Raw genomic sequence first — 13,420 nt, 5'->3', positions numbered from 1 at the left:
TGAGGTAAGTTGTGTGATTACAACTATCTTTTACTCAGGATGAAGCTTGTGATCCTATCAGTGATGGTATGCTATCTTCGACTGTGATGACTAAAAGTCAATTTAAGTATCTTATATTTCGTATGTAAGGATTTATTCAAAATAGTTTAACTGGAATATTTGTTATTCCTTTATATTGCATTTTGTAAAACATATTCATACAAATTAATCATATGTGTATATGTGTTATGTGTATATTTTAATGTGATATTCAGGGTCTGATAAGTATTTTCTGGGTAAACACAACGAGTATAAAGGCACGAATGTGGTACTGTACACTGCAACTGTTATGTAATTAAATGCTTTTTTCCTGCTATGAACTCTTGGAGGAGAGAAGAAGTAAAGTGGGCTGAAAGAGACTCATTGACTGTTCTTAGTGAGAGCAGCAGCCACATGCCTTTATGTATAAATGTTATGTTCTCTTATAAACCATCACATCAGACAGCAAATGAGCCACAGAAGGAAAAACAGAAAATAAATTCAATTTCAAAAAAATGTTGTGACACTTTTTGTTTCAAACATGCATTCTGCTGTTAATAAAAATGATGTTCGAATACTGAAAGTTATGACATCAAAACAAGTGCAGAGAAATACATCAAGTGCTGCAACTGTGGAAGGAGATCGTTGAAAGGCCGGACGTGAAGGTCAAGGTTTTAGGCACTTCAGAAGGTCAGCACTGTGCGGATACTGCAATGAGACAAAAACAACAGAATTAACAGAACAGCAGAAAACAGAAAAAGACAAAAGGGCTTTGTAAACAAAGAAAACTAGATAATTATTCACTGACAGCATGAGTGAACTGTTCTCACCTCTTTCCGGCATGCATGAGGTCAAATGCCTCATTGATCTTCTCAAACGGCAGGGTGTGGGTCACAAACTCGTCCACCTTCAGCTTCTTATTCATGTAGTCCTCCACCAGTTTGGGAACGCTCTCCACACTCTTCCACCCTGGGGGTGAATAAACAAAACCAGTTAAATGACTCACATTTTCCATTAGCCAAAACTAAACTGAATAAAACTCATGTTTCGCCAAAAGGCTTTGGGCAAGGCACCTATTCCCCACCTAAAAAAGATATAAATAGCTGCTTAAACTTAATTTGGTACAACAAACAAATGTTCCATAACCACCTCAAGGCTAATTAAATACCACTACAAACACAGACATTTTCATAAGAAAGCAATTTTCTATCTTTCAGATCAATTATCAAATGGTAAGTTAAGCTCTATTTTAAACTCGGCTTAAAAAAAAACTTTTGCCAAATACAGTTGAAGCTAAAAAAAAATGCAGAATTATCCGTAGTTGAAACAGGCTTTAAACTCAGAGAAAGTTGGAACCGCAGCCAGAACACATTACGCCATCATAGCAAGTAATCATCTAACACAGTCAGTCACCTCCGAAGGCTGTGCCCCTCCACACTCGGCCCGTCACCAGCTGGAATGGTCTGGTCGAGATCTCCTGCCCAGCTCCGGCTACGCCGATGATGACACTTTCGCCCCATCCTTTATGGCATGCCTCCAGAGCAGCTCTCTAAAATAAAAATAAAAATGCTAATTGTCCTAATTTCTATGAATTGCCAAGTTACGAAAACTGTTTTGCATGCTGCACGCCATGTATATATTATCTGCACTGTGAATATCCACCAAACAATCGATATGACAAATGAAAACAGTGAATTAATAAAAATGTTTCATGTGTGTATGTTTAAAGGGTCTCACCATGATTTGCACATTGCCAATGCACTCAAAAGAATAGTCCACACCCCCGTCAGTCATCTCCACCAGAACCTCCTGGATGGGCTTGCTGTGGTCCTTTGGGTTCACAAACTCGGTGGCTCCAAACTCCTTCGCTTTCTCAAACTTTGCGGCGTTGAGGTCCACGCCAATGATCCTTGTTGCCCCAGCAACCTTGCAGCCCATAATAACAGCCAAGCCGACAGCTCCGAGGCCAAATACAGCGCATGTGGAACCTGGCTCAACCTGAGCATGCGTGAGCAAGAATAGCAATGTGAGACTTCAAGTATGACTGAATCATTTTGCATAAAACAAACGTACTGTATGAGGGAACTTTAGAGTTGTTTCAGGCGGTGAAGTAGAGATGCATTTTATATTGCACTACAGTGGAACGTCTGTTTTTATCTGATGCAAGCATCATAGCAGATTGTATCATATCTGTAAAGATACCAATAAATGTTTTTGTTTAATTTCTAATTAATTGTGAACATAAAAGAAATATTGTTTTGGGGGTGAAACTAATGTCACCGCGAAAAGATGAAGAAAAAAACAACAGCAACTTGGAAACAGACACCCGTGGCAACAATTCCTTTTCACATCAGATCTGCATGATTAATAAGGGTGACCCACTTCAGAGTGACGCTGACAAACAATGACAAAATATTCATCTCCTTTCATTGTATCCTTTGGGCGACAAACTTATTCTGCTTAACGAGCTTCAAACCATAACACTTTAGAAATAAACTCATCTTTTACAAATCAACGTTCTCTCACATGAAGCAGTTCTGCGTGTGTGTGTGTGTGTGTGTGTGTGAGACAGAGAGTGTGTGGGGGAGAGGGAGGGTTGTACTTTGTGATGTGTCCGGGTCAGATATGTGACCAAAAATAAATATATTTTTATTTCATGTCTGGCCCATCTACGTCTCCCGGTTTTAGAATCTAGCACAGTTGCATTTGTAATGGAATAGCTCTGGTCTACAGCCTGCGATGCTCACCTTGGCAGTGTTCAGAGCAGCACCGTACCCTGTGGAAATGCCACATCCAAGCAGGCACACTTTATCCAGTGGAGCCTTCTCGTTCACCTTGGCCAGAGAGATGTCGGCCACCACGGTGTACTCGGAGAAGGTGCTGGTCCCCATGAAGTGAAACACTTGCTTTCCCTTGCAAGTGAAGCGTGCGGTGTTGTCAGGCAGCAGGCCCTTGCCCTGGGTTACTCTGCAGGGTGAAAACACAGGGAAAAGATTTCTTTTCATGCATGTGTGATGAAACCCGATGGCTCTGCACTTCAATACACGGCAGGCTCAAACTAATGATGACTGAGCTTTGATTTGGTTGCCCTGGGGTGGGGCACCTGGGGCTTTGAGATCAACCATTGAGGTTGAAAGTTCTGCCACTAAGAAATATATATATATATATATATATATATATATATATATATATAGTTTTTTTCATTGAGTTTTATCTTGAAAGCCTGACGGTCTTTACCAGCTCAAGGTGGCATCAATAAGTCTGACAGCCGTACCTAATTTTCTGGCAAAGGTTGGTCTTGGGATTTTTGCAGAATTTGCATTCACCACACTGTGGCACATACAACGGGATGACGGTATCGCCTTTGGTCGAAGAGAAACGTGAATAATTAGAAATCATACCAAAAAAAAAAAAAAAAAAAACATACTTATTCACAACAAAATTCAATATGGTGTTTGGCAGCTTCATACCTGGCTTGAATTTGGTGACACCCTCACCAACGCTCTCAACTGTTCCAGCACCCTCGTGGCCCAAGATGGCAGGGAAAAGTCCCTCGGGGTCACTGCCACTCAGAGTGTAGGCATCTGTATGACACACTCCTGTGGCGAAGATCTGAGAGGAAGGGTGTCGTTTAAAAGATGTCGGGCCAGAAATAAACATCATCTTAGTTACCTAATGTCTGTGCTTAGTCATGTCTTTCTTAAAAGCCCATGTGTGATTATTCCAGAGTTGTTCTCCTGCCTCTTGTAATTATGAGACAGGTCCGGAAAAAAAAGAACATAAAAGCGGGATACAATCTGAACAGCATTCATGCAATGGTTTGGTTTACCTTGATGCGGACTTCATGGGCTTTGGGTGGAGCTACCTCCACCTCCTCAATGGAAAGAGGCTTCCCAGCTTCCCAGGCAACAGCTGCCTTGCACTTGATAACCTGAAGGCAAAGTTCGGTGCGTTTTTTTATTTTTTTCAAACAATGCTTTTAAAAAGTAATTATGCAACTGCAGCTGTGGGTTGACTGAGGCTTTACAGTGTGTGTGTGTGTGTATGTGTGACAGGTCCAACTAGTTGCACAATGTAACCGGGCTTATGTAAAGCCAACCCAGAGTTCCAGTAGTTCACTGGTGGAGTGCAATCTGCTTTAATGCCATTAACCCAATTTAGATTTTTCTGCAGATCTTTTACGCTTAAGAGTGAGAGGTGGCTACAATTTATAGTCCGGTTTCTTAACTCGTCAGAGTTAAACATAGCTCTCGGGACAAGCATTGCAGCAACTTGCAGCATACCAGTGGTGACTGGTCAAAGATCCCTGTTCAGTAACGGAAGAGTGGTTCTTTGTACTTGTTAATTCAACGCACGGCAGTGAGTGCAAGCTGGTTGAGAACGTTGCCTTTTTAAGCTTCGTGTGAAATGAATACAACTTTAACGACACACATATAGAACCAATGCATTTAAAATGTGCATTGTGCATTTAGTGGGAAATGTACTTACTTTTCCAGCTGTCTCCATGTTCGTTCATTCAGCGAGAGAGAGGGGGGGGGGGGTGCGCTGCCGTAAAGGAGTTAAAGCCCGGACCAATCAGAAACGAGGACGTGCGGCGTAAGCATGACGCAGGCGCAGAGCAGAGGGCACGTTTCACAAGTGGTTTGAAAATATGAAATATTCTTTTTAGAGAATATTCAGCAACATTTAGAAGTGGAATATCATTCGTGGCCCCCGAAGTACTTTTACAAATAAATTAGTTTAGTCCTCATTTCTGAGTATACTGAATGTGAGATGGTGAGGACATTTAAATACAAATGACTCATCTTCATTTAGTAATACTCAAATCTGTCATTAACAATATATATTGCATTTCCTAAGACATCTAATAACCTAATTAAAAAAAAAAATATATATATATATCAGCTCCTTCTCCCTCAATTAAATGTACTAAATCTATGAATATGCAAATACTTTATATCAGAAGTTTTACTGGGCTCAAGATGTCCAACACTTCACTGAAAAATCCATCTGTATACATACACACACACACATACACCTTTGCATGGTGGACCATGATTGGCTTCCAAACTTTATCCCTTCAGATGATTCATGTGAAAGCTTGTAGTGTCAGTGTGTTGCCGTGTACAGAATTGTCAAACCTCAAATTAATCAACAATACACAAAGCTTGTTTAAGTGGACAGGGAGTTTAGAATATTCTTTTGATACATTTCTCCACCCTAAGATGCCACTTGGCCACCTACTACCAAGACTTGAGAATATAAAACAAGACACAGTTACAAAGCACCTTTTAATCAAGGCCGTTAACAGAAAATGTGACAACATTCCGATTAGGACTTTACAAAAAATGGGTATTAAAATGTTTTCAACTAACAGTATATTAAGATTTCCCACATCGGAGGAAATTAATACATGAAGGTGTGTGAATGCATCTCTTGAAATCGTGGTCAAAGTACAAACATCTGTCATGGCCAAACATTTGAACAAAATCAGCAGAGGATATTGACGAGCCTGTTCACAAAGGGACCCGATAACTCTCCTCATCAGGCTGAAAGGTCCTCGTTATGTTACATGCAAGTATACGTATGAACCTTTTAAATTATAATCAGCCATCACATATTCAAAACTGGTACAAAAATAAAACAAAGACGGAAAATCCATTCAAGTTCTTCAATTGGAGGCAATGTCTATATTCTGAGTCCAACAGGCCAGGCACCGTCATAGAGCGCAGCCTCTTTGAGGCCTCTTTGAGGCCTCTTTGAGGCTTTGAGATGAGGATGAGACCGTCACAACAGACCATCACCATCAGATTATCTCGAACCTGCAAGTGAACCACAAAAAAAAGAAAAAAAAGGTTACCTTCACACCAGGACAAGTATAATTTGAAGAAAATTGAAAAGGGACAAACCTCTGAATCCACGTCCTCCTCCTCCACTTCCTCCTCTTCCTCTGAAGCCTCCTCCACCTCGTCCGCCTCCAAATCCTCCTCCACCGCGGCCGCCTCCAAATCCTCCACCTCGTCCGCCTCCAAATCCTCCCCCGCGGCCACCTCGAAAACCGCCTAAAACAAAATCAGAATTAATCAAACCACTCGTACAAGCTGTGATCCGAACAGGCACAAAGGAACAACACTTTCAATCCACAATAACTAAGACTGACAGCTAATTTCAAAATAAGTAGCCAAGATGGAGAAAAGAAAATGTGGGTCATAAACTACACATTCACCAACAGTAGGAGACAAGACTGACTACAATGACACGTTTGGTTGCCTCACCTCCACGGCCACCGCCTCTTCCCCCTCGACCTCCTCTTGGCGGACCCTTCTCTCCTGGCGGCCTGGGGAGGAATCTCTGCAGCGGGAGGAGCTTCATTGGATCTATATAAAACTAAAAGAGATGTTGCAAATCACACGCAATGTAATACACAAGGGCACTGAAATGCTTTTAAGTATGAAAACGCACTTCTTTAAAATGTTGAAAAACGTCTTTTTATACCTTCTGCGGTTTCTTAAATGAAGACGCCTTCATGTTGTCAGAAAGTTTGACTGAAAAATACTGCAAGGGTAGGTTAAGGAATTAACAGGACTTTGAGCTGCAACAAAGACAATTTATTCCACAGAGGTGGACATTTACTTTTTCCACCACAGGTTGTTCCAGAGACTGAAATAAAAACAGAAAGGATACAAATTCCCGGAGCTGGCCAAATATCTCATCCACCTTCCCGATCTGCTCCTTGTTTTCCAGGTACACTGGGGCGTTGAAGTAGGGCACTTTGCTTTCCTCCGTCGTGCACTTGCACACAATGTCATCTTCACATGGATGCACGAACTCTCCCACGGCTGAGTGGAAACAATGGAGGACAGTTAGTTGGTATTATAGCGTCACGGCAAATGCAACTCAAGCATATAACACACAATTCAAAGACACATCAACAAAACATTAAAGAAGTTGGCTAAAATGTTTTTTAGTCAGGCTTCAAACCCTGCAAGTATTAACACTGGTGGCTACTTGTTTGCATTATGATGGCATGACTGACTTCCAAATAATAAGTGTTTTACACTGTCGATTGATTTTTGCTTTTTAGGCCCTACCATATTAAATCAGCCCAACATTGGATAATTATGTATTAGTATTAATATATGAATTAGTGTGTCCTAGTCCTGATTACTGCTTGGATGTTGACATGAAGGTTGTTTACAAGTTGAAAAATAATAAAAGTTATCTTTCTTCTTGTCACATCAACACTCATCATACAGGGGACGTTATTTCACGTCTGTGATGCCTCAGTGTTCCGTTCTACGGGTTGATACAGGAGCTGGGCCGAGCACATGGACATTTACAAACAGTCAGCTTCTCAGCAGTGCTGGTTTCATGATCTTACCGACGACATATTCTGGAGGACCGTAGTCTTGTCTGTTAAAACCACCTCTGCCACCACCGCCACGTCCGAATCCACCACCTCCTCTGCCTCCTCCAAATCCACCACCTCCTCCTCTACCTCCGCCATATCCACCTCCTCCACCTCGGCTAAACCCTCCACCTCCTCTGCCTCCTCGTCCACCGCCTCCTCTGAACGACATACTTCTGGGAAACCTCTGCGAGAAACACGAAGAGAAGAAATAAGTCAAAAACAAAGAGTATACAAACACGTGAAAACCCTGTTGTTTTTAAACGGAGCATGGGCGACACATAGCTTAGCTAAACCCCGTAGAGTGAAGTCGTTGCATACATCGAGCTAACATCGTGGACTCGGCAGCGCTGCGAAAGTTCTAGCTAACATGCTAGCTTAATCTATTCATTTAAACTATACAATTCAGCCGCAATTTCCACCACAAATCAACCCATTATGTATTCCCTTCAAAATATAAACATACAACAGTATATAACGTTATGTACACACAACTAAAGCAGATTACTCACAAAGTCGATCGGCAAGCAGCAGCTATTTACTAGGACGGACTTCCATGCGACGACAACACGTGTGACCAAGAGCTGCCGTAAAGGCGTTCACCCGTATCCGGAAGTGTCGTAAAATCACATCTCTAACGCCGCTCACATGATACGCAAATGAGCCGACAGTTAAGTCGGTTTCCTCTTGAAGACAGAGACAAGAGACTGCTCCAGTGAGACGACTGCTCCAGTGAGACCTTACAGACTTCGGTGTTGATATAATACGACACAAAGTTATGTTTGTGAGACTTGGTAATGTATGTATGTTTACATTTTCCAATAATTTGATGATTTTTGTTTAATTGCAGGCAAATTAATAAGTACACATCACTCAACGATGTCAACAACAGGTCAGGTAAGAAAATACACTTCATCTGCAATATATTTTGTTTGATCAGTAGTATAAACTGAAGTTGTTGTTGTTGTTGTTGTTGTTGTTGTTGTTGGACGTTTTGTATACTCTGGCAAGTAGTATGATATTCAACCCATTTCAAAAACAGCGGCCACACCCAGCCAAAACTTGGCCCCGTCACGTGTCTTCTCATTTGAAAAATAAACAGTGTCACCCACAACCAAGCAACGAACATGATGTGTTTTTTATTCTCCCTCAGGTGATCAAATGCAAAGCAGCTGTTGCATGGGAGCCTGGGAAGCCTCTGTCTGTTGAGAATGTGGAGGTGGCCCCACCCAAGGCCCATGAAGTCCGCATCAAGGTCAGCTGATCATCCCGAGTTTGTCTGTAATGCAAGAAAGTAGGAGTATATTATTGGTTGTATACGTGGGCACCTACACAGCAAACATTGCAGTGTTAACAGGAGTTTATTTTTCAGTGGCAATCACTTGAAGTTGCTGGTGTTCAATTATAACAGAATGAGAAAAACTAATAGGAAAAATGTTATAATATCTTATCCCCCAGAGACAAATTAACCAAGACTTGCTTGTATTACTCACATGGATGTTACTTCTTGTTTTTACTTTGATCATACAGGCGACACATGCTGAACTATTTAAATATGTCTTACTTCCTCTGTTTCAGTTTGTTTTGGTCGCTAACCACATCCACTCCGCAATGTGATGTCGTGTCATGTGAATTGACTGTCTACGTGTTTGCACAGGTTGTTGCCGCGGGCGTGTGCCACACAGACTGGGAATACCTGTATCAGACTGGAAAAGGGATGAAGTTTAGACCATTCCCGTTAGTTCTCGGCCACGAAGCGGCGGGGATAGTGGAGAGCGTCGGCCCCGAAGTCACCAACTTCTCACCGGGTGAATTGTACAGCTCACAACAAACAAACTGACATCACATGACATGTAACTCTGACTTAAGTAATCTGTCTGCTTGTTGTTTTCACAGGTGACAAAGTCATTCCTCTTTTTCTGCCACAGTGTGGGGAATGTGAACAATGTCAGGGCCTTAAAAGGAATCAGTGCAGGAAGAACTGGTGATCATTACTACGTTCACACACGCAAATCACTATTGCTTTCATGGTGTTTAGCTACTCAGTGTTTCCAATTCCGTTCCATTTTGTGGCTTTCAGGGAGAACGCACAAGTGGGTGTATTGGCTGATGGCACAAGCAGGATATCTTTTAAGGGCCAACAGGTGTACCAGTACCTTGGGGTCAGTTCTTTCTGCCAGTACACTGTGGTTCCCGATATCTGTCTTGCAAAACTAAGAAGTGACGCACCGCTCGACAAAGTGTGTCTACTCGGCTGGGATGTCTCCACCGGTTATGGTGCTGCTGTTAATGCATGCAAGGTGAGAGGATACAGATCTGCCAGATACTTCATATCATAACTTGAATTCTCACCAACTCTGATGTGGACCAGTGGTGGTTATGTGCAGAACGCTGCCTGTCCTGAGAACAAGAGGAATGCAACACATTTACAAAGATGTAATTACATAATAACCAATTATAAACAGTTACTTGTTATAACAAAACTGTTTTACTATCTGAAGGGAAAAAAATGACAAAGCATTTTTGCGTTCCTGATAAGAATTTGTTCTTTCAAATAATCCAGGTAATTTTTTAAAATTCAAATTCAATTATGTTTTTTGTTTTATAAATCAGGTTTGCAATAATAAATCTTATTGCATGCCAATAAAATGGGCCACTACGAGGTAAAAAGAAAAGCAAAATGTGTCTTATGGGTATGTTGAGAAGAATGAAGGCTAAATATATCATATAAAAGTTATCTTTAAAGATGATGAAGTGATCTCATCAGATGTCTCTCTAACAGCTTTTGGTTGTCTGACTCCCAAATCGTGTGCATCCAGGTGGAAAAAGATTCATCGTGTGCCGTGTTTGGGCTCGGAGCTGTCGGACTGGCAGCCGTCATGGGCTGCCAGGCTGCTGAGGCAAAAAGGATCATCGCGGTCGACATCAACCCCGACAAGTTTGAGAAAGCCCGAATGCTCGGAGCCACTGACTGTGTCAACCCCAACGATTATATCAAGCCCATCCAGCAGGTTCTGGTGGAGTTGACAGACGGAGGGGTGGACTACGCTCTGGAGTGTAATGGAAAGCCAGTTTTTACGGTGGGTAATGAGAATCCTCTAGTAGTCTGTGCAGTGTCAGAGTAGATCTGTAAAGCAGTATGTGCACATAGGTTTGAGGTTTAAGAATTTCTGCAAAACAAAATATGTCAATCACACATTTTTTTACACAATTTGTTTCTGTGCAAATCTCATTTTTTTCACGTTCTAGTTTGATTGGATTTTACGAATTTGTAAATATATTTTAAAAGGAGTATTAATTCAGACAACAGGTTCTTTATGCTGTCTGAGTGCTGCGCTGGAGTCCACGACAGACGGCTGGGGCACCTGTGTCATTGTCGGGGAGAATGAGGCGGAAGCAATGAGCGTCACGGTTGAAAAGATCCTGATGGGACGCACCTTGAAGGGGACCTATTTTGGAGGTGAACTTTAAAAACAAGTTAGTTACTTCATGCAAAAAAAAGATGGCCTTGCATAATGCTTCAATTTAAAACCGTGCAAAGTCAGCTGTTGCATTTCTGGGCCCAATTCCAAGTATTGATTTGTGCTCATTATTGATAAGAATATTGATGTTTAAAAGAGAGTTAAAATGCCAATCACAAGTTTTCAGAGCCTATAAGGTGACCAGAAAAAAAGTAAGAAGCAGTTAATGTTGTACGCTATTGCTCCATTAATGACTCAAGAGTGAATCGGTCATCTAAATGGTTTCGTCATACAACTTTGAAGTAATGTACAGGATGTAAATGTACGCTCAGATCTGATTAAAAGTAACAAGTCTGCGCTCGTTATTTGGATCGTCAAATATGGAACACAGGAAATCACTAAATGAAGTAGAAAATGAGGCAGGCTGAGGGAAAGCGGGTCCACCAGCACAGAAACACATCACAAACTAACATCTGATATGCACCGAACATCTAACATATTTAACATCTTTACAGTATTCAAAGGGGGGGGGGGGGGGGGGGGTAATGAGGGAAATGGCTTTTCTCAGGAGCTCATTAATGTCTGCTATATTGTGGTCCATGAGGACTCAGTTTTGTTATCCTCTTCTAAAGATTGGAACAGTGTGGCGGATGTGCCGACACTGGTGGACGACTACATGAACAAGCTGAAGCTGGGTGAGTTCATCGACCACAACCTCCAGCTGGACCAAATCAATACGGCCTTCGAGTACATGAAGAGTGGGGAAAGGTAAGACGTGATTCATTTGTGGCCTCTATTCTTTTAAAAAAACGTCTTTCTGAACGCGTGCGTGTGTCTCCTTGTATTACTCACGTTGTGTGTAAAACACTGTCAAAGCTCTCCTCCCCTGAGGCTTAAACAATTCCAATTAAATAGTATTCCTACTCATCATTTAGTATCTGATAAAGGAAGGACATTTATTGTGGTATTCCAAACAAGAAAATGAATTCTTTAGAAAATATCAAGAATAGCAAATTATTCAGCAATATATGTGTGATATAAATGTATTATATATTATTCTTTATGATATGTTGTCTCTGTCAGCTGCAACTCACTATTATTTTGATTATTGATTAGTCAGATTGTTTTTCGTGATTAAAAGATTAATCGCTTATCCATAAAATGTTGAAAAAACTTTGAGAAGTGTCCATCACAGAGTCCAAGGTGACGTCTATAAATGTCTTGTTTTTCCCAAAACCGAAAGATATTAAAAACTCTCAAATATTCACATTGGAGAAGCTGGAAACAAAGATTGTTGTTGTTGTTGTTTTTTACTGACTCAAATCAATAAATCAATATATCGAGTCTGGTGAGATTCAGACTTCAGTTATCCTAACGATATGTCTTCTTTCTTTTTAGCATCCATACTGTAATCAGTCTGTGGGAGGCGACACCTACAGGGGATACCGTACAAGGCAAGGCAAGTTTATTTGTATAGCACATTTCAACAACAAGGTAATTCAAAGTGCTTCACATAAAACCATTAAAAGCATCAAAACATAAGGCAAAAGAAAAGGAGATTTAAAAACAATTAAGCATTAAAACATTAAAAAAACAGTGTAAGAAATAAAATACAGTAGTAAAATGCAGAAATGCAGGAAATTGATTAATATATTAATTGAATCTGGTTCAATTAAAGGCAGCAGCAAACAGAAAAGTCTTCAATCTTGATTTAAAGGAGCTGAGGGTCTCAGCAGACCTGCAGCTTTCTGTGGAGCAGAAAAACTGAACGCTGCTTCTCCATGTTTAGTTCTGACTCTGGGAACAGAAAGTAGACCGGTGCCAGACGGCCTAAGGGGTCGGGATGGTTCATAAGGTAGCAGCAGATCAGAGATGTATTTTGGCCCTAAACCATTCAGTGCTTTGTAAACCAACAGCAGGATTTTAAAGTCAATTCTTTGTTTGACAGGAAGCCAGTGCAAAGACCTCAGAACTGGAGTGATGTGATCCACCCTCCTGGTCTTAGTGAGGACTCGAGCTGCAGCGTTCTGACAGACTTTTTACAGAGACCTATAAAAAGTAGTCCAGTCTACTGAAGATGAATGCATGGACAAGTTTTTACAAGATGAAGAAGTTGCAAGCAATGAGGTTTTGCATACATGTCTGCAGTGTATTTGGGAACTTTTCTAAGCTATTTTTCTTAAAAGATATTGATAATTTAAATATTGCTTGACTTTGTAGCAAATGAGCACCTTGGCCACTAGAGGGCACACTTGTATCATGTAAAAGCTTCTGCGTCTAACTTTATAAAGACATTTCTTTTCTATCTGCAAAGGAATCTGTGTTTTTATTCAGATTAACTTATTAAAGTTATTTTTTTCTTTTGTTTATCACACACTTGATTAAAGGGGAGAAACCCCCACAGCATGTTCAGTGAACTTGTGTAAAATAATGCTGAATGTAAATCATAGATCTATACAGCATCTGCAGTAACACAGAGACAATTTATCTCTACAACTGTCACACTTGGCAGCTATACAGTGATTCTGCTCCA

General features: G+C 40.9%; 3 protein-coding genes across 8 annotated transcripts; 1 reads left to right on the top strand and 2 right to left on the bottom strand.

Annotated features, from left to right (window-relative positions):
* Positions 1-416: 416 nt before the first annotated feature.
* Positions 417-4,556, bottom strand: LOC142963159 (alcohol dehydrogenase class-3). Its single transcript, XM_076103874.1, has 9 exons — positions 4,507-4,556; positions 3,848-3,949; positions 3,489-3,630; positions 3,293-3,380; positions 2,766-2,985; positions 1,756-2,016; positions 1,432-1,567; positions 849-987; positions 417-726 (listed from the first exon to the last, which is right to left on the bottom strand). Exons 1-9 carry the CDS (start codon positions 4,522-4,524, stop codon positions 702-704), a joined length of 1,131 nt encoding a protein of 376 aa, XP_075959989.1. The 5' UTR covers positions 4,525-4,556; the 3' UTR covers positions 417-701.
* Positions 4,557-5,295: 739 nt separating this feature from the next.
* gar1 (GAR1 homolog, ribonucleoprotein) lies at positions 5,296-8,022 on the bottom strand. The gene is made up of 7 exons (XM_076103219.1): positions 7,939-8,022; positions 7,400-7,613; positions 6,703-6,857; positions 6,514-6,573; positions 6,294-6,405; positions 5,928-6,080; positions 5,296-5,840 (listed from the first exon to the last, which is right to left on the bottom strand). Exons 2-7 carry the CDS (start codon positions 7,596-7,598, stop codon positions 5,830-5,832), a joined length of 690 nt encoding a protein of 229 aa, XP_075959334.1. The 5' UTR covers positions 7,599-7,613; positions 7,939-8,022; the 3' UTR covers positions 5,296-5,829.
* A 33-nt stretch (positions 8,023-8,055) lies between these two features.
* LOC142962627 (alcohol dehydrogenase class-3-like) lies at positions 8,056-13,200 on the top strand. Of its 6 annotated transcripts, none has more exons than XR_012957341.1 (12): positions 8,056-8,158; positions 8,277-8,323; positions 8,580-8,681; positions 9,084-9,234; positions 9,323-9,410; positions 9,507-9,726; positions 10,246-10,506; positions 10,730-10,886; positions 11,520-11,655; positions 12,286-12,346; positions 12,677-12,742; positions 12,836-13,200. XR_012957341.1 is itself a non-coding variant. In XM_076103214.1 (12 exons), exons 2-11 carry the CDS (start codon positions 8,306-8,308, stop codon positions 12,739-12,741), a joined length of 1,254 nt encoding a protein of 417 aa, XP_075959329.1. In that variant the 5' UTR covers positions 8,056-8,158; positions 8,277-8,305; the 3' UTR covers position 12,742; positions 12,836-13,200. The 6 variants fall into 6 exon arrangements, 5 of the variants coding, with proteins under 5 accessions (XP_075959329.1, XP_075959333.1, XP_075959332.1 ...); XM_076103214.1 differs by having other exon boundaries at positions 12,286-12,341; XM_076103215.1 differs by having other exon boundaries at positions 8,079-8,178; positions 12,286-12,341.
* The last annotated feature ends 220 nt before the right edge of the window (positions 13,201-13,420 follow it).

The sequence above is a fragment of the Anarhichas minor genome, unplaced genomic scaffold, assembly GCF_050575085.1.
Source record: "Anarhichas minor isolate MPS153535 unplaced genomic scaffold, ASM5057508v1 ptg000028l, whole genome shotgun sequence".
In the NCBI taxonomy this organism is placed as follows: Eukaryota; Metazoa; Chordata; class Actinopteri; order Perciformes; family Anarhichadidae; genus Anarhichas; species Anarhichas minor.
The sequence above is the reverse complement of the archived record's forward strand: the minus strand, read 5'-3'. Positions and strand labels throughout refer to the sequence as shown.